The 21,633-nt window shown below is 37.5% G+C and overlaps 1 protein-coding gene across 1 annotated transcript in view; it reads right to left on the bottom strand.

Moving 5' to 3' along the window:
* Positions 1–14,632: 14,632 nt before the first annotated feature.
* The window catches only part of LOC104528385 (zinc finger protein 831), a 13,015-nt gene continuing 6,014 nt past the window's right edge, over positions 14,633–21,633 (bottom strand). The window contains 5 exon segments of the mRNA XM_010172376.1: positions 14,633–15,487; positions 16,754–16,905; positions 17,592–17,755; positions 19,311–19,453; positions 20,305–21,633. The exon segment at positions 20,305–21,633 is cut by the window's right edge and continues 6 nt beyond it. Coding sequence (XP_010170678.1) covers positions 14,633–15,487; positions 16,754–16,905; positions 17,592–17,755; positions 19,311–19,453; positions 20,305–21,633 — 2,643 coding nt within the window.

A 21,633-nucleotide genomic window follows, 5' to 3' on the forward strand; every position in this document is an offset into this window, starting at 1 on the left:
CCATCATTCACTTTTTGATTCCTCAGAAACAGAGGAGGACGCAGTTTTCTTCTGTTGCTTCAACTTCTTTCCTCTCAGTAAAAATCTGTTGTTTAGTTTGAAAATTCACATCTGCTTTATACAAACTGCATGAGTATTTTAAACTCCAGCTATGACTGCTGTTAAGACATAATTTGCTGCTCACAGGATGGTTTATAATTGGGATCACGTACTCCCTTCTTGAATCAGGAACTGAAGCCAGGATTCCCTATCTTGATAATTATCTCAGAAATCAGTGACGAACTGAGTCTCATCATCTGCGAGCTGGGCTCTGTCAAGGGTGATGATTGCTGGTTGCTACCAGTCACTACCTTAGCTCACAAGCAAGAGGAATGTCCTGGGAGTCTGAAGGTACCAACCTCTAGAGAGAGGAGAGGCTTTGGCATAACAGATTATATATTTTTTTTTTAACTTGTCTGTTTGTAACTAATTTGTTTGTTTTCAAAATCTTCCTTACTTCCCTTTCCCCAAACTAAATTACACTCAAGCAAGCATCCTGTTTAAAAGTAAATAAATAAACAAAAAACCTAGCTATGTAATCAAATCTCAAGTATGATGCTTATGCAAGTGATCTGAACTAAGTCAGCATGAAAAATCCAGAGTTCTGGTATTTTGTCCCCTTAAAATCTAGGCTTTGGGTTTTAAAAGATCTCTTTTTTGGTTTGTTTTAGACACCTGTGAAAGACAGTTGCTTTACAGGTATAGTGCCTTTTAAGGTTTATTTTCTGACCTTCCACCAATTCTGCAGTTGTCTTCTGGCTTTGGGGTGTGTACTAGCCATATGCTTTTTTCTCTCTCTTTCTGTTTCTCAGGATTATTCATAACCTCTTAGGTCTATAAAGCATGTCCAGGTTGCTTTGCCACTCAGAACCAGAAGATAGCGCAATATAGGAAGCTGAAATAAGCCTTTATCTTTAATTCCAATAGCAATTTTCCATTCTGATCTAGGAAGTCACCATCTCTTTCTGGTAGCATCTTACAAGCTGGGCAAGTGCTGTTCTTCAGGCCTGTCTATTTAGGTTATAAGCTGATTGAGGCAAATTCTCCTTGTGTTTTGTGTGAACACTGCCTTGGTGTTTGCATTTTGACTCTAAGTACAGCTGAAATATAAGATATATAATGGTAAGTCACTCTAGTAAGCTCCAGCTTTGATTCATAACTACCACTAACGATATTCTGATTATTGCCCATCTTAAAGAACCGTATCTTAAGTAAGCAAAAAAGTTGAAAAAAGCTGCATCTTGCACAAGCTTTGGTACTCTGGCTCAGTGATATTTGGAAAGCTGAATGTTTTGTTTGAGATGGATATTTGGAGTTAAAATTCAGTGGTCTTAACAGAACAAAGGCTCTGTATTTGGAGCATTTGAAATTTGTGTTTTATTTTCCTCTTAATTTTTGTATGCTGGCTGTATTTACATTTTATGCCCAGATGGTTTTCTTTAACGTCTTAGTGTAACTTACATGTAACATCTTGCACCACTGTTGTTTTCTTGATTTATGCCTCTGTGTTTGAATAGTTTGAAAACTTTGTTAGGGCACCTAATGGGGAAACTACTTTTTAACACTGGGGATAGCTGTTCTCTGTCAACAGAAAACTGGAAACTCGTGGTTTGTGTGTGAATTGTCAGACAATATTATAGTCATGTCACGACGGGGTTTTATATTTTATCCTTTAAAGAAGGATAAAACCTTTATCCCCAATTGAAAGAGCGTTCTTTCTTAGCATGTTAATAGCTCTGGAATTAAGGATTAAGTAAGTAATTTATATTTTTCATAAGGGATCATATTCTTCTCATGTAATAAGATGCTATAGACGATGATAAGGCCTGTGTGACTAAGATAAAGATGAAACTTATGAGCTGATACATGACATGAACTATTAATGGAAGGAAAAAACTGTGTTAGGTAGAAATAGAAATGCTCATTGAGTAGATTAAAAACCTGCAAATACTACTGGCTATAATCATTCTATGTACAGCATTATCTGAAAGAAATATTTATAGAAAAATTGAAAATCACTCTGCAACCTGCTATGCAAATCAGATGTTCTGCATTGTAGCAGATAATTGTCTTCTATGAGTAGAAGTACCTGCTTTGCAAAGGCAGCCTGAAAATAAGATGTACAGAAATCCATAACATGTTAGCTTGGACTAGCAATTGAGGGTATTCTCAAAACAGAGTAACACAGGCTTCCCTCTTTCTGCTTCTGAGGAGGGCCTGAGGGCTTTTGAGATTGCTTCAAAGATGAAGTCTAATTGTGAATGAAATTATGCAGCTGGCACAAGCAATTGATTTCTTATCAGTTTTGACTAGGCCAGTTATAAGGTGAGTTAGCTGCAATGACTGACAAGTATTTCTGTTCCACTGTTGAGCAAAATGGGTGAGTAATATCCACAAACAGTGGAGTTTACATTTCCTCTTTAAATGTGCTGCTGCCAGAGTTCCATTTCATCCCCATCTGGGTGGAAGAAGAGTAGAAAAGCATCTCATTTTTGTATAATGTGAATGTAATAGAAATTAGGCAGAGTACACATCAAATTTACTGTAAATGTGCCTCCTGAACTGGTGAATCCTAAGTGACATCGGTAAGGTGAAGATATTTGGCAGCACATTCAGGTCTTTTCAGGGAGGTGGGACTTCTGTGCAATCCTGAAGAGATGATCTGTTAAAGTAATTATTGGTCACACAGAAAAGTACATACTTTCTGTGCAAAAACCTTTCCATATATGTTTGTTTGCATCCCATACCCCCTCAGACAGTGCTTAGAGGAAAATATGATGCTAAATTCACTGTTGGCAAAACGTAATTAGAAAACTTGAAAACAACAATTTTCACTAAATCATGATTTGCAAGTAATGTTCAATTCTGTATGCCTGCACTCTACATTCAGACTCATTTTCATCTAAAACATACCAGAAAATATCAATTCTGCAACCAACATGAAGCATGATCAGCTCTGTAGCTCTGAGTGGAAGAACAAGTCTTATTTTCATTGACTACAACATGTATGTTTACCAGGGTCATACCATCCTGCAGACCATCATTGGTAAAGTATAAATTGTTCTGAATTAATCTGATGACTTGATTATTTAGTGGAAGAATTTAAATCATTTTAGTCTGATAAAGGACTGTTAGGATTTCATTGCTTTTAGGACTTTTTTATATTCCTGCTTTTTTGCAGAATAGCTAGTGATCTCCTACAAAAAGAGAGACTTGTAGGCTTAGGATCCCTTGGGGCAATTTATTGCTTTCTGGTTTGGGGGGGTTTTTTGTGGTGTTGAGTGTGTTTAATGCAAACTTGTGGTCTGTTTTAAGTTGTGTTGTTCTATGAAGCCTTTGTCTCCCAACTGATGTTAATTCTGTCTGCATTGCATAATTGTGATTTCTCACTTGGTGGAGGAAGGGAAAGTACCTGTGAATACATTTCTGTTCTGTAAGCCTCCTCTTATGTGCTGCAGGCAAATGGCTACTAATATACGCCCCTCGGTTCTCTGGGAGACAGAAGAAGGAAGGTCTTATCTTCTTGGTCTGGTATCACTGTGGTGCTGTGAAGTTTCCTCCTGACACTGCTCGTGCTGCCACTGAGGGAGAGGCTTCACAAACCTACACTTTCCCATGTGTCTGGGCAATGTTCTTCCTAATTCATGTTCATTGCTTTCCTTTATTTATTTATTTCCTGACCTCACTCCCATGCCCATTTTTCAGGCTGTTATCTCTGTTGGTTTCAGCACCCGCTCATCAGCTAATCCCCTGAGCCTCTGCCATCTTTCACAGCAAAGGAAAGCACCAGAGGTCTCTGATGTTCTCTGCCCTAAAAATGTAACTCTTCAGCATTAAGTCCCTAAACAATATTCTATGGCAGAAGTTTTTCTGTCTGAACTTTGCTCTGCAGCCACATTCAGTCTCCCTTCAGCATCCTATTGCTGTCACATCCTTGTGCTTCATTTCCTGTCCCGAATTCCTGTACTCCAGAATGGTGCTTCCTCTCTTTGGTTGCTTGAATAGCAGAGTTGTCTTCTGGCAGATAGCTATTGCTATCCTTCCTCTAGTATTTTTTCCATAATGACCCACAGCCTATCCATTTCCCCTCTCACTCATTTGAATTGGGAAATAAAGAACCAACAAATTAATTTAAATTCTACCTGACTAGGTCCCCTTACTGCTTTTTCTTCAGTTCTCTCAAGTATGTTAACTTGGCAACTGAAGATGGACTTGGTGAATTAGAGATTTTGTGAGTAGATTGAAAATGTACTCAGGCTTGAAATGTTGCATTGGAGCCGGTCTTCAAGGATATGTTGGAAGCAGTCTGATGACACAGCTACTCATTAAATGCTTTGCAATTCCTTTTTTTATCACTTTTGGAAGTTCCAGGGCTTCTCAACAGGGCTCATTGGTTTAGGTGTAGCTCCCCATAAGCATGACTAGACTCTGAATTGGTTTACTTCAAGCCAGTTTGATATGTCTGTTCTGATCTTCCATGTTTCCAGTATTAACCCAAGTTAAGAGAGTTTGAACAGAGCCAGTTTAGTTTTTCCTGAGCCCAAAAGCCTGTAGGAATGTCCACCCAGCACGTAAATGAAGGAAACCAGCACATCAGTGGAGCCAAGGAAAATGAGAACCATGGAATGAAGTGGAAAGACACATGGTAGTAAGAAATCAACATGTTCCTGAAAAGCTCTCCCAGAAGATGCAGTACATGCTGTGAACAGACTAGTTGAGAAAAAGTTGTTAAGTTTTACGTTGATTTTTAGCAGTATTTTGGCTGTCTCAAATGAAACTATTTTATTAAAATATCAAATTGCAGATTTTAGAGTAGTAGAATGCATATAGTGAGACAAGAGCATGCTGTAAACATGTTCTACCACTGTTGTGCTTATATTAAAAAGGCATCATTGTTTTCTTTCTTTTTTAAGCAAAAATCAGGCACTAGGTAAATAACTATTCCATGTAACAGCCTTTTTTTTACTTTCTTTTCAGAAGGTGTTTGAAACAAGGCGTGTAGCTTGCTACTGTGTTAACATTTATGTAGATTATGGGAAGTAACTGAAAGATGCATTCATGGATAATTTAAACATACTCTTGTTTTCAAGAAAATTATCTGACACACTTAAAAAGAGAGAATTCAAAATCCAAGTTAACTGTCTGTTGGAATGCTAGCCCTCAGTCTTCCCAGAAGAATGTAGAATGAATTTAACTTTTCAAGGGGCAAAGATATTTAAAGCAATACAAGCTATGTAAAGAGCTTAGGGATAGTCAACTAAATAGTTTTCTGTTGACTCAAGCACCCTTATTGTCACGCAGCATGGGATCAAGGGTGGTGGAAATATGCATGTGAGGAAGCGTGAAGAAATGGCTCTCTCTCTTTGTATATCTTAGTGGCTTTTTTAGACTTGGCCTTACTGCAACATAGTTACTGTTGCTAACAGTCCAATCTGGAATCTTTCCATCAGAAATGCTATTTTGAGTACTGACTTCTAAATGTTTCATATCTCATTGTTCTGAAATTTGTCACGTCTAAAGCTTGGGAGGCAAATTAAATCTCATTTAATTTTAGATGGATTCTTTGCTATGCTAAAGACCAGATTTTGTTTTGTTGCCTCTTTGTTTTATGATTTCTATTGAATTCTGAAGCCAGAAACATTATAGAGTTGCAGAGGTGGGTAGCACGGTCATCTGAACAGCTCAAGTAGCTTGACATGGGATGTGTGCTTTGTGTGTAGACTAAGATAAGTATTTTTTTTTAAATGTTTTGTATTAGTCTGACTTTCTTTCATCTGAGTTGAATTAAAAGTACACTGAACACAGTGCTTCAGGAATTCCTATTCATACAATGTGGATGCTCATATATAGATGGCATCAAGCTAACTTGCTACCTCTTTTCTTTGTTCCACTTAAATAGCAGATCTACATCCTTCAGGTTTGTTTTTGTAAGACAAGTAAAAGCACGTCTCTTGCTCAGCATGTGAACCTCAGATATATCCTGATGAACTTCCTAGACACATGAAGAGGGTCACGATTGGGAATAGTCAGCATGGATTCAATGCCTTCTCTGAAGAAATAACTACATCTATGGATGAGGGAGTATCAGCAGATGTTGTCTGCCTTAACTTTAGCAAGACTTTTGACATGTTCTCCTTTTCTCCAACTTGGGATGTTAGTGTAGACAGGTGAAGTACTAGGTGGATGCAAAAAATGGCTGGACTGTTGGGCTCAGAGGGTACTGGCTAATAGTTGACACTGTACCTGGAGTCCAGTTACCAGTGGAGTTCCTGAGAGTCTGTTCTTGGACCTATCTGTGTAATATCCTATTTAATCTCTTTGTTGATGACCTGGAGAAGGAAACAGAATGCAGCTTGATTAAATTTGCATGACACCAAATTGGAGGGAGCAGTCCATACACATGAAAGTGGCATTGCTGTTTAGAATGGCCTAATTAGCCTGGAGGAATAGACCAACCAGAACCTAATGAAATTCAGGAAGAACAAAGTCCTGCACCTGGAATGGACTGTCCTCATCAGAACCTAATGAAATTCAGCAAGAACAAATGCAAAGTCCTGCACCTGGAATGGACTGTCCTCATTCAGTGCATGACTGGCTGGCTAGCAGCTCTTCTGAAGAGGATCAGGAGTTCTGGTGGGCTAAACATGAGACAGCAGTATCCTGGGCTGTGTCAACACGAACATAACCAGGAGATTGACAGACGTGGTTATCTCTCTATACCCACCACTCATTAGACCCCTTCCTGATTACTGTGTCCAGATTTAGGCTCCCCAATACAAGAAAGATAGTAAACTTGAGTGAGTTCAGTGCAGGGCCACCAAGGTGATCTACAGGCTGGATCAGTGATCAGTGAGGCTGAGACAATGTTCACCCTGGAGAAGAGAAGGTGTCTTTGGGTTTGGATACCAGCATGCCAATAGCTCTGAGGTAGTTACCAGTTAGATGGAACCAGACTCTTTACTGAGCTCCATGTTGGGAGAATGAGACACTAATCATAAGCTGAAATAGGATATTCCAGCTGCATATAAAAGGTGTGGGGGAAAATCATTCTGAGGATAATTAGACACTGGAATGAATTTCTCAGAGAGATTCTCGAATCTCCATTCATAGAGGTTTTCAAAATCTGACTGGACAAAGCCTTTGGGTGCCTTCTAACTTGAATGATTCTGTGAAATAACATCTAAGCAAATAAAAGTAATTCAGTCCACCTGTCTCCTCATTGAGGCTTTTATTCTGCCTACAGAAACTACCAACAGACTGTGCATCTTGAATGTTCATCCACGAAGAGATGTAGTGAGACAGTCACATTTGCTTTGTGAGTTTCATCACATTAGTTTAGATTTAACTTAGTCACTCTGCTAAAAACCATCATCTATACACAGAGATTTTGGTTGTAAAGGCTGAAGGAAGGAATCTTAAGGGGAAGATCTGGAAGTTAGAAGAGGAAGAATACAGTCAAGAACATAGTCGCACGTCTGAACTGTGACTGATTGATTTCAGAGATTTGGCAGATACTTTTAATCATGAACAACAGGTTTAATGGTTGCTGCCAGGGTACTTTTTACAAGACTAAATTTCCAATTGTTAACCCTGAACATGACAGTAATACAAATGCAAACGTCTTTCTGCTTTCCCACTTGCAGAACTTTGATGCATTTTGGGCATAAGTGCACGTGCTCTGAATCTCTTTGTCTAGTGGTTAGTAAATTGAAATACTGGCAAGCATTCTTGTTGCTTCCAAAAGCCAAATACTACCAAACACATGTATTTTCAGATCTCTCTTAGAAGCTCTCTCTTGATCATATTATCCAGGAGGCAAGGGATCTTTTTAATTCTTTTTTTTTTTTTTTGAGGAGCTCTTCTTACACAGTGTGCTTTTGATGGATACAAAATGAAACTGCAATTACATTTGAGTAACTGATCCAGCTTTGATAAATTCTCATAATTCGTTAGTCACTACTATGTGAATTAAGGTGGAGAGAAATAATGGATGTAGGCTTGGAAACAACTAATGTAGACATTGTGTCTGATGCTATGAATGACGGATGTATCTAGGAGAAGAACTGCTTGATTGCATTCTCTGGTGACCTCCTGTGTAAAATTATTTTGTATGGTGAGTGGCTGTGTTCTAGTTTCACATTAAATATCTCAGAGGAGGTATTTAGTAGATATAACTGCAGTGGAACATTCTCTGGCTGCCTTTTCCTTCTTTTCAGTTTAAATCTTATTACAGGACCTATTGTTTCTCTAAATATTTTACCAATTCCTTTCCTTCCTAAACAGAATTCTTCCTCTGAGCATTTCTAAGCAAATTCTTCGTATCATATGTTTCAGTCAAGCTTTTCTCCTGGTTATATTGGTACATCGTCACTGAATTTAATTGGATCACATTGGTGTAATTGAGAGCAGAAGATTAGTTCCTTTAATCTTTATGCATAACTAATCTATTTCCCCAATCAGTTTTTGGGTTTTTTTTTTTCCCCCCTGCTTGGAATTTCTTCAAATTTGTCAACATCTTCAGGGTAAGGAGGTTCTCCCAGCTCTAATATCACCTGAATTCTTTTTGAAGCACAGAACATGTTTCCGCAGGCATGTTATTAATTATGGATATTTCCCTAATTCCAGTTCTCTGACTGTTGTCCAACAGTTCACATCTGCCTATCCACATCTGGTACAAATAAAGAGATTTTGCGTTTTTCATATCAGACATGTAATAATGACCATTTTGCTTTTGTTCTTATTTTTAAATCAAAGTTTGTAAATCCTTTTTATATAATCTCTTAAGCTTTATAATATTGCACAGGATGAAGCAGCTTTTTTATGCTTTACTTAGTTGTATTTACTTCCTTGCTTTTGGACAACTAGTGATTTGAGGTCTGAGACCTTTGTATCATTTCCCTTTTGAATATTTGCTCCATTTGGAGCTAGCATAACCCATAACTAGAATCAACAAAGTTATGCAAAGCTTCTTCATAAGAGGGATGAGCTGGAATAAAAACCACTCATGGGCTGCAGAGGCTGTGATGATGTGTTTTGTACCTGTATCGCCTTCCATTTGAGGAGCTTAATGCAAATTATTCTCTGTAAGCAATGGGAACATTAAGAGGCATTGTAGAGTTAATGGTCAAATTACTTTTTAAGAGGTTTAATTTTGCCTGTTCCTCCTTCCAGCCAACAACCTAAACGTGTATGTGCACATAGCTATCTAAATTGCTAGTTGTGCCAATCCCGTAATTGCCTTTGTACATACAGGTTTTGAGATTCCAGCTATTATAGCCCTGGCTTAGCTTCCCAATAAAGACTCTTCTCAGACTGTGGTTTCCTAACATAGGTAGGAACAACCCTGGCTCCCTTTCCCCCATTTAGTTGCTAACCTTGGTTTCTGCCAAAGCATGCTACAGAAATAAATTTTGTTCTTTTCTTTTTGCATTAACCATTTTGACAGAGAGGAGGAAGTTTCCGTAATGGCTCCTTTTAACAGAGGGGAGAGAGCACAACAGCAGGTCATCTCAATGACCCTGTCATACTCCCAGCTGTGTATTTGAGACAAAATGTTTTATTTGGGAACATACAATGAAATTAGAAGAACATTTTCAAGAAAAAACTGAGCATGATATGTATAATAAAGAAGGGAAAATCATACAAAGATTTTTAGATATAAATACTGACTATAGCTCTATCAGTGTAAAAAGAGTGGGGAGGGCTGTTGATGTGACCTTCATTTTGCTCTGTGAATACCTCTGTAATGTGTAAGGGGCTTTGCTTTGCAGAGGTTAATTGTAATTCAGAAAATACATTGAAGCCTGACTCCAGAAAGGCTCAGCTGTCTACGCTTGTCTAGAATGACTGACCTCATCAGCAGTACTACTGAACCTAAGTAGCATTCAAAGACATCTGGAAAACAAGACCACAGTAGGTTATGAAACACAGCTCCCATGGCTTCCATCCAATTGCTCGTTTTGTTAATGGCACAAGAATCTTTGAAAAGAACCAGTCTCTAATACATTTGAACTACCTCGCTCTGAAACACTTCCAGTCACTGCTGAATTAAGTACATAGTCCTAGCATTATATGCAATGTTGTACTTAAATTGCTTGTTTTGTTAATCAGTGAAACCAAAACACGCTACAAATGCATATACACAAACCCTGTGATGCTTAAAAACTGGATTATGGATTAATTAATTGCTTGTATTAGAATCACCTTGTTTTGGTTTGGTTTTTAAGGACTGATAATGAGACTTATATAGTGGGTTTTTAAAAGCCAAAATAGTCTATACACCCCTGGCACAAGAATCCTTTTTGACTGCTTTGCAAATCACCCACAAATATGTTCAAGTGAATCCATCCCTTGTTTAACTGGCTCTTGTAGTTCTTCTAAACTCAAACAATACATAAATACAGAACATATTTAGGCAGTTGTTGTGAGTAGTCAATAGGTGCATTGACTTTGACCATGAGAAAGAAAACCGCTTTTTTATTTTGAAGTACCGCTTAAACCTAAGATAATGGCCTATAACCAAACTGTGGTAATATTACAGTTCCTGGGAAGACACAGCTTTTAAGTTATGTGTTTCTATGGGGCATTTATCTGGTTCCAACAGGACACTTTAAATGTGCTATAAAAATCTCACAGTATTTTAAAGTCTAAAAAGAAAAAATATATTGACCTTTTCATCCACTTGACTTTTGTGGAATGCTGATAGTAAATGAAAAATACAGTCCAGGAGTCTTAATCTGCAGCTGTAGTTCCACACAAATCCTTAAGGTAAAATTAATGGTTTAACAAAGCTGCTTAACTACATTAAAATTATTATAATGCAAACACTCATGAATGGGAACAAATTTGGTTGTGTAAATAAAACACAGGCAACATACAAAAGCAGATATAAATTGTGAGTAATGCAAAACAAGCGTGTTTAGGTACCACCCTCTCTCTGTACCAGTGGGGCATGTACAGCCATACAAGTACTGTTTTAGACATTGTGTTTTGGGGAAGCTATTGGCAAACAAGATTTATGAATACAAAATAGAACTGAAAAGAAAGTCTGTTGCAGCTCTAAATAATATCATACCTATAATAAGAGAAGCTTGTCTTAACTGTTACTGAAGTTCCCAAGTGATGAAGAGTCTATAGTCTCCCTGTTACCTGCTTACTTGCTCCTTAAATAGGAAGATTTTCTTAATATCTAATATATATGCTGCAAATTAAGCCCATCATCTCATATCCTCCCAGAATGGATGAGGAAGACAGATGATTGTGATAGTCTTCCCACATTCTTCTACTGAACTTTTTTGTGCATATTCCCTTAATTTTCTCTTCTGATAGCCAGCCAGCTCGTTATCTTTTCTCATAAACTGTGGATTCAAGGCATATCTTTATATTTGTTGGTGATCTCTGGGCTTGCTCTGGTTGGTTTGCACCCCTCTCATCCATGCTTATGTATGAGTTGAGGTTTGCCAGGCAGATCAGTGAAGTATCAATAATGAGTAAGTTCTAATATAAAAGTTTGAAACAATAAGGAATAGTTTGTTCACATCTAATAATGGGAAAATCTGAAACATCCACTTATTTACAGTCTATTTGAGTAGCTGTAGGTGTTGAATATAGGTCTTATCAGAGATCAGCATTCCTTATTAATCTGCTTCCTTCTACAGAAGAAGGAAAAAGTTGATGAGATGCATTCATGTGCAAAGGAATTTCAGATTCACTTATAGCAAAGCAATGATCCATCAGAACTGCTGCTGACTTTGAAGGATAAAGAAACACAGATTTTTCCCTGTGCATGGTGCCCTCATGTGGCTTTGATGTTCAGCTTCTTCCAAATTAATTAAATACATTACTGCATGGCTGACACTGCTGCTGTGTAAGATGTAAAGAATAATTTGCCTGTCTAGCTTTGTATGTTCTGTGAACACCGCACCTTCTGGAAAGCTAAAGCACAGTGTGCCATATGGCCAGTTGGATTCGGATATGGATACACAAACTCCTTGAGTTCCCTTACTCAGACCAAGAACATTTCTCACAGTCTTCACACATTGATGTATGTGATTCAGACCTGACTCCTGCAAGGGTTTTTAGGGCTAAAAAATTTGTGCTAGAGTCGCTGCCTCTTTGGTGACACTGTTAAAAATGCCACCAGAGATCTCCTGGTGCTTTTAAAGAACTACAATTTTTTTGTTTTCAACTCCAATGTTAGGTCACATTTTTATACTGTATACTGAGATAAAATGTCAAGAAATAGAGTTTAAAATGTACTTCCTCAGCTAACTTAAAATTGTTCCATTTTTCTTCCAGCTACAGCTGCAGTATGACAAATAAATTTCTATATTTAATACTGTAAAATATACACAGTATTTCTTTGCACAGCACTTCTGAGTCTGTCATTAGAATATTTCTAAATTACTGATCTAGAAATTCCACTTTAAAACACATCATTTAGCCCCAAGCATTATGCAAAAAACTTTATATAGCATATTCATTGCGTGTCCATAAATTATAATAATAAAACTCTTGTGCAGGCAAGAGGTGCCTCTAGTTGCTGTGGAGCCTGCTGGTGTGGTTTGATGCCATGGGTTTCTTGTCCTGTGCTTTCTAAAGGTGCTTATCCAAACTTTTCTTTACAGCTGGATCAGATAGATTTAATAGGTATGGAAATTTTCTATCAGCTTGAAAAGACTATACATTTTTAAGAGACTGCAGAACTGTGAAACATTTGAAATTTTACTTTGTCAAATTTTTGGATGGAATGGCACAGAATTTAAAATTCTGATTAAAAATTTAAAAAACCCCTCACTTTCTTGTCATCCATACTACTATGAAAAGAGACATACAGGGAGTTTGAAAATTAAGATGGATAAGGTTCTGAATCTAAAACAGCTGAAATCAGGCATATGCTTGTTAGTATGATTATCTAATGAACATATTCATGCGAGTACCTGCGTGACAGCGGTCGTATAGCCTTTGATAAAGCTTGGCCAACAGTACTACTGGGAACACTGGGAAGCTGTGTATCTCTGTAAGCATTGCATTTCTTTTTCTCCTGCTTTTTCTACAGCATCGGAATCCAGCTGTAACTTTGAGTAATTCCATCAGAAAAAAAGTGCCAAAACTTTGAATGCTTCTATATTTTGGCAATGCTGATGGCATCTCCTCTGCTTCCCTCTTCCCTCTTCTTTTCCCCTTTTTCTCCCAAATTGGAGTTATATTAATATACTACTTTGAATCCACACTACTTAAATTCTTCACACCTGGAATTCACCCAAATGTCTCTCCAGTTTGTCTTGGAGCACAAATACTGAACAGAGCAAGTAAGATTTCAAGACAGTTTTTTCTTTGATCTTTCTTGTCCTTGTAATACCAAACCTAGCAAAACTAGTCACATTTTCTTGCTGATAATCTCACTCAGAACTTTTCTGAGTAACATGTTAGTTCTGATAATATTGGAGGTAGACTGAGAAATTTAGCATAATTACTAGTAAAAATTATCTATATAATCTTATCTGTGCATGCAATTCCAAAAATCCCATGTAGATTAATCCACAAAACCCAATGTATGATTCACAATACAAGTATGGTAGATGTGTAAGCATAGAATTTGACTCTAATGTAGAAGTGAAATGTTTTTAATGTTTAGCAGTTTAACCAAGCAAGTGAATACACTTGGTCAAATTAAAATATCTTATTATTTATTCACATAGAAACCCATAAATTTTAGGGTTTGTAGCACAAAACTTTTTGATAAAAAAAAGAAAACAAGCTATGCCATATAGCTTCTTCACTCTCAATAAAATAGCATCATTGCAGTTAAACCTAAGATTGCAATAAAAATGAAACATTCCAGATTACATCAGTTGGAGCACAATGTGATTACTATAACAAGAAAATCCTTGTCAGAGATTTTACCACAAGGAAATATCAATAGCTAACACCCATATTCTCCAACTAGATATCAATAATATTTGAGTAGATCTCAGCATAAAAGGCACAAAACACAAAGCAAACCATGCCTGTGTCATTTGGCACAAAGAAGCATTGACATTTGTGCAACATGGAAAAAGATCAGCATTTTTCCAGACTTTTCCAGTACCACAGATAGTTAAGGAACAGATCTTCCCCTTAATGCCAGTGTAGCAGTATGCCAGTACAGGTGGCAGTGACTACAAGAAAAGAGGAATATATAGAAAAGAATACATCCGTACCCTTCCAGGAAATCTTAGCTCACGTCTTGAGGAAGCTGCTGCTATAGTATTGTCAATAGTAAATAAATACATTGCAGCCTTTTAATAATACAAGCACTGGCAGCTAGCACTTGTGGGGGTTGTAAGAATGTTAACAGTGCCAGAACCCCTCGTAGATACAGGTTTACCCCTTGTATTTAAACACGTGATGCCAGCTCCCTCTTTGCTTCAAATAAGCTTTTTCAACAAAGTTTGAGTCCTTGAAAGAAAATACTATTTTCAGAAGGGATTGAATGCTGCCTATTGCACAGGCAAATGGCTTTTCTGTTTTTAAGGTGCTTCAGAAACAAGGATCAAATATCTGTGGTATTTCCTTCTGTCATCATACAAGCATCTTGTTAGCAGCCTATTTGCTATATTTCTATAACGAGCCTATCTTCATCATCACTGCTAGTGTCATCATACTCAACTCTGGTTTGCTTCCTCATCATCTCTAAACCTCTCTTTTTGTATGCCTTGGAAGATGTTACCGAGTAAGTCTTGAACTCAGGGGACTGGAGAGTAATTGGGGGGTTTTTAAAGGTAGTAGTAGCTGTTTCGTGTGGCCTTCTATAGCGATTTGACTGCAGGTGGGTTCCATTCTTGTCTGCACTTCCATAAAGGTCAAGGATTTTTTGAGAAAAGTTTGCCTGCTCTGTGTTTTCTACACTGGGTAATTTAGCCCTGGTGCCTGACTCGAGAAGAGACTCTGCTTTTGATCCAAATAAACGTGAACATCCAGGCTGGGAACTGGGAGTTGGGTTTTCTTTTGGAGATGAATATGTGTTTTCTTCAGGTGGAGGTTTCTCTCTTCCCGAGGCCTGGATCACTGGGTCTGATGTACCAAGTCTTTGACTTTCTGACTCCACATTTAGTAGGTTTTCCTGGTTTGCTTCTAGATGTAAGGAAAGAGGACCAGTAGTCTCTGAGTTTGTGCTGGCAGGTTGGTCACCTGTGCCTGTATTTTTTAAATCAGAAGGGCAAGACCGAAAAGAAGATGCCATTGAGTGGCTCTGAATGTTTGGCTGCGACTGCCCTGGGAGTGATCGCTGGAGCACAAGTGGTTGTGTCACTACACAGCAGATTTCCACGTCACTGCTGACGTGCTGCATGGTTGTATTAACTGTGGATGAAAAGCAATGAGCTGTCATAGGTATTTCCAGAGGAGCTGTAATGTTCTGAAAAGAGAATTTTGTTCTTGTATGTTCCCTGATTTGCCAAGAAATGTCCTGTAGAAATTAGGGGGAAAAAGAGAAATTTACATTTAAAATTTTCAGTCTAGAGCAATTCCATCCTTTATAAACATGCAATGATAACTAGGTTGACTATATCAGTAGAAAATATTTACCTCTGCTATAACTCATAGCAACTGAGTAATTAAGTATAATGTTAACCTTTATTTATAAAACTGTGATTATATTTGCACTTGGTTTTTTCATTACTGCAGACCAAGTTACTCATCCCTCTTCTGAGAAGAAACCTTTTTTTTTCTCCCAGTGTGTGTGGGAGGTGTAGTAAAGGATGTATTTTTTCCTCAGGTTTTTCTTCTTGGTTAGGTGATGGATCATCCTGATTTATGGATGATGGGAGTTAGGGGTTTCAAGCTGCATTCTTATGTACTCTCTAGGATAATGTTCTTTTCATTAAGATATTTTAATATACATATTGCAACGATGTGTGTGCAAGGTGGGGGGGAAGGTTTGTGATGAGTCTGTAAAAAATATTACAATGTCTGAGGTGGTGAAATACGTGTAGGAAAGAAGAGTGCTTAGGGAAAAAAAACATTTTAAGGATTAGGTTCCTAAGTATGATATTGCTTATGCTACAGGAAGAACCAGTGCTCAGTGCTCATGCTACATAACAACAGTCTGGCTCAGTAGCTTTTGTTTTCAACTGTGTCCAGCAGAAATCTAGGGAAAAGTCTGAGATTTAGGACAAGCACAGAAGACTCCCAGAAGCTGTGCTGACACTGCATACAGCAGCACTGTCTGCAGCACGTGCAGATGTGTCTAAGCCTCCTTCCGGCTGATGCAGCTGTCGGCAGCACTGAAACCACAGCAGCACTGGCTCCCACAAAGGGCTAAAGAAATTCAGTTGTGAGGCTGGATACACCTTGTTTGCACCACTATGTAGCCATTACCACCCTCCCCGTGTTTCTGGTCTCAAGCTTTCTGTCTCTGTCTCAGGATACTCTGCACTACATCTATTGGCACCTCCAACATCGGTGTTAATCAATCCTCTGACAGCAAGCATGAAAAATGTCCTTTTTAATTGATGCAAGTTTAATTGTTCTCTAAAAAAAAATAAAATGACTAAGTTTTCATTATATTTTAACCCCCAAAACACCTTTAACACATTTTTAATCAAAATCTATGATACAAGGTAGTCTCAACTGGAACTTTAAAACAGCTGAATATAATTCAAGTTTCAATTGCCAATACCTTTTTTTTTTCTTTTAAGCAAAAGTAATTCATGAATTAAGGTACCATACTTACTTTTTTATCCATTTTGCCTTTTTGTTTAACATGGTTTAGATTTTCATTATGGGAAAATATTCCTGAGTTATTCTTTCCTCCTTTTTTCCTCCTGCAAAGTGGCTTGTCTGAGGTGGAACAAGATGTGGTTTTTTGCTGGTGTAGGTAATTTTCTATTGAAAAGAGGTTGAAGAAACTTTTACTTGGTTTTTTATTCCCCCAAATGCTAGAGCTTACTAAATTTCCTATCATATCACTGAATTAATTTCTATGTTTTTAATATTTTCTGTAAATTTTTATTCTAAGCCAGATACATTTTCTCATTTACTGTATATGCGTTTTGGGGTTTTTTTTTCTATTGGCCATTACTGTCCTGCAATGTAACAGCTATTCATATCTGCTATGAATGAGCACAAGGTATTATCCCTGCTTCCAAGGTGACTGTGGCATTAACATCATTTGCATTAATACCACTAAATAAATGGGAGCCTGGTAATTGAAACACAGAAAACAAGTCAACACACCAGACACATTTCACACTGCAAACATACAATCTTGCCTCAGAAACTGATAAAGATCCGTCTTAAAACTAATTAGGCTTCTAGTAGAAGGTTATTTCGAGCTATTTCTTTTTAAAATACCCTCCTAATTGTCAAATTCACATATGTAAGTAGGTGTATGAAAATCATTGTGTGTTTGGTTCTGAAAATGTGTGAGATGTTTGCATTTTTACTCACAGAACATACTGAAGAACAACAGTGGTTTTGCAGTTCCATGTGGAACAGGTGCACACTCTGCTAACATTCATTCTCTTAAAAAATAAACATTCAATACATTAAAAAATATTCAGAATACTTACCTTGTACCTTTGATTGAGAAGAATGGCACTTCTTATGCTTATTAAATTTACAGGGTTGTGATGAATAGCCCTTTTTCAAAGCATCCAGTGTTCTATTGGGAAAACAGTGCCACTTGCTTAGTCGGTTCAGCTGAGCATATCCATGTACGTGCCTCCCTCTGCACCTGCATTGCCAATTACATTGAAAGGGGAAACAAATACGTGCTATTGAAAAGCAGCCACAGTAGAATAATACCACATGGTCAGGTAAATTGAAGTCTAACAGCAACTTAGAGAAGTTTGCTTTTATCAACTAAAAAAAAAAAAACAAAAAAACAAACAGAACAACAGGATTTTAGGCAAGAGACACACAATTATTTTATTACATTTTTCCTCAGTAGCATTCAGTAAATGCTTGGTTTGCTAAGACAAAAGGATTCACGAATAACAGAACCTTTTTCCTATATCTAGAATTTTAAAACAACATACTTCATAAAGGTTTGAATCATACAGGAGTCACCTGAGACTGCATAGTTGTTGGCTTTTTCAATTTTCACTTCACTTATGTGCTACCCATTCATCATCGCTGATGAACAACAAGTATTTCAGTTATTTGGAAAACTTGTGCTGAATAATCCAACTCTGCTTTGTGTTCTACTCTAGCTAGATCTTTCAGTGACTCTTAACAATTAAGATTAAAGTACCATGGAAGGTTCCATTCCTATATGGATAGAATCAGTCACTATACTGGCAGTAATAAGTAAATCTGAGGTGACGTGCTTATTCAGTGTAGTTTGGTTTGGTGTATTAGAAAAATATATTACATTTAATGATTAATCGTTTGGTCAGTTACCTTCTAATACATATGACCTGATCTTTCAGGACCCTGTACTTAATTGATATAGCCAAATAAACAAACTCTGAGATGAGCAGGAAAAACAAACCAAAACAAAAAAAACCCACCCAAAACCCAGACGATAAAGAAGTCCTAGAAGAATGTCACTAGACTGGAAAACAGAGTCTTCTATTTTTGTTCTTACGATCCTTCAAAATTGCAGTGCTGTTTGCCAAACTAGACACGGTGATTGAGTTACTGGCATTGATACGTCCACAGGGGAGTCACTCTGTCTGATTTTGGTCATGAAATAAAATAAGAGGGATGTATGCACACAGTATGTGTTTCTTATTGAAGCAATTCATCAGACCTGCTACCCCACACTCTTGAAAGACTAGAGGCTAAATCTTCCACTGATATAACAGAGAAACTGTGCTGCTTGATACAACGTGCCTTTGATAGTTTTATACTCAAATTCTTCTGTATTCTCTTGTGAATACAAGTTCAGGATATAGATCTTTTGAGGACAAAAGGGTCTCTCTTGCACACTGCTTTTAGCTGTAACAGGATTAAAAACTGAACTATTTTGGTTGCCTTTAAACAAAAGTAAATGCTGGCAATTTTGACAGGTAAGAATCATGTTCTAAAGCATGAGAGTTAACTGACCAGTCATCATGTTTATTTGGTACATATCTGTTTTGCTTAGAAAAGTCTGTTCCTGATAGTGAACAACACATTGGTTATTTTTTATAGCTTACCTTTGTGGAACTGCTGCAATGTGGGAATAGCTTGTTCAAAGAGATTTATTTTTTCCCCTGATTTTGACAAGGTTGAATTTTGGGGATGACACCCATTTTAGGAAAATAATGTCTGTATCTAGGAAAGCTGAAAACTATATTCCTTACCATTTTGGGGTACCTTTAATCTTTTTCTGTTTGTGGCTCCTCTTGAGTTTATTTGTTGAGAGTTTTTCCTTTTTGCAAACTACTGTTTTCTTCTTTTGCTCTGAAATATTTTTGAAAGCACCACCAGGAGCTGCTGAGCTTAACTGTTGAGAATATTGGAAAAAATGAAGTACATTAAAGGTGTGAATTACATTAACTGGGAGATAGAAATCTGTGCTCTTTTAAAATAGCACTAAATAGCATAATAAATAAATAGCACAACTCTGAATTTTTCCTAGAATTTTTGTGTTAGCTTTTTCTAGTCACTTTGTCCATCTGCTTTCATAAAATAAAACAACTCATTGCTTTTGTGGCTTTTCTTTCATATGTGTATGTACTTTTGTATTATTCTTCCAATATAAAAACTAAGCTTAGTCTTGCAAAGCTGTTCTAGGATCTGTACAGACAGATTTACCTGAAAAAGAAAGGTCTTCGAGCCTTAAACACTTTACAGGGTACAAATGCAGTTTGGTTTTGTTGGCATTTCAGTGTATCTAACTGATGAGAGATCTAGTACACAGGCTGTCTTTGACTCCAAGTATCTCCAAGTATAATGAAGTCTTGACATTAATGATCTACTTAAGTCCTACTCTAATTAAAATATTAATTTAAAATTAAAACAGTGAACTACATAGGCTGTTACAGAAGAACATAAAATATATTCATAAGGGGAAAAATCAAGAACTAGAAATACACTCTTCTCACTAGACAGCATTCCTTCTGAAATTCCTGAGTGAAAGAAACTTAAATACTCACACAAAAGCATGTATTTTTCATCCACCAAATGTGTATGCAACTTATCTTAAAAAAAATATTAATTGTAAATTCTGTATTGACAAATGCCTGTAAATGTCCATAAATACACTTCTGATAATTGTTTTATTTTTCTAGAAGTGTACAGAGGGTTCAGCTGATTACACCCTCTTGACGACAGAAATAGGATTATTAATATTACCTCCTGCATCTGTTGTCCTTTAGAAAAGGATGAAACCACTGGTTTTAAACTCCTGTTTGTTAAGCCATATGCCACAGTCTTGCTAATATTTTTCATTTTGCAAATAGAAATGTCGTATTTTGACAGTGTGAATTCATTGCTAGATTCCTTGTCACAGGTGTGCATGGAGGAATAAGCAGAGTCCGCGTTCCCCTTCTGCTCAGCAGGCAGAGGGAGGCTCCTTGTTAAACAACACCAAGTTAATTGAGGTTCAGCATTTAGTGATGGGAAGGTGCTCTTCATGCTCGATGCTGTTAAACTGCCAGAGTAGCAAGTCAAATTATTGTGGGGTAGTGCTGGGGATTCTTTACAGTGAGTGGTGAGGGTGTGGCAACACAAAGTGCCAGAAGAATGGCAAAAATCAGTGGGGTTGTCTGTTGAGCTCTGAGAATGCTGCATATCCTGCAGCGTTGGTGAAATATCCTTAACAATGCATGAACTGCCACCTCTGTCCCATCCTGTGGCTGCTGGCTCTGCACCCTTGCTAGAGGCTGACGTCATTATCAAAGAGTCACTTCCTGAGCAAAGATGATGTAAAACCTTCCTCTCTTCTTTGATGTCAGCTGATATGAAAACACCACTTGTATACGTGGAAGTAAAGCATATTTTCTTCTTTGGGGTCTGTGTAGAGGAAGTAGTTACACTTACCCACTTCTCTTCTGTTTGCCTTTGATAATTTAATTTGGTTTTGTTCTGTTTGTTTTTCCAGGCATCTCTTATAATATCCTGCTGCCTGAAGTTTTGGTTATAAAACGTGTTATCTGCTGTGGTTAAGATATTTGCTGTTTCTGAATTGATTGGTGAACAAAATACTGGAGTTTTCCAGTTTGCATGTAGGTTGCATCGGAACTCTCCTTTGCCGGCTTTTTGTCTTACTTGAAAATTTAAAGGGGAACAAACCAGATCATTAGAATGAGAAGTGGCTGATGTGCTGTTGGAAGAGCAGGGGGGGCTGGTCAAGGTGTCTGTCACAGAGGTGCAAGGTGTAACCTTCTGTTCTGATCTAAGCAAAAGTGACAAATCTGAGGCTCTCTTGTCTTGCGGCAATTTAAGGATATATTTTGGAGGAAAGGCATTTTGTTGTGGGACTGGAGTTAAATGACCAGTTTGCAGATGAGTTTTAGAAGACACGTCAACAGCATTGTCAGTGAAAAGTGGCTCTTTTGCTCCTGTTTTCACAACACATGTTTTGACATCTTTATCTGTTGCATTGTGCAAGGCAAGAGAATTGCAATCACTTTCCTTTAACTCGGGCCCTGAAAATGCCCCAAACGAAGCTTTTGAGATTCC

The sequence above is a fragment of the Antrostomus carolinensis genome, unplaced genomic scaffold (genome assembly GCF_000700745.2).
Source record: "Antrostomus carolinensis isolate BGI_N321 unplaced genomic scaffold, ASM70074v2 scaffold44657, whole genome shotgun sequence".
NCBI lineage: Eukaryota > Metazoa > Chordata > Aves > Caprimulgiformes > Caprimulgidae > Antrostomus > Antrostomus carolinensis.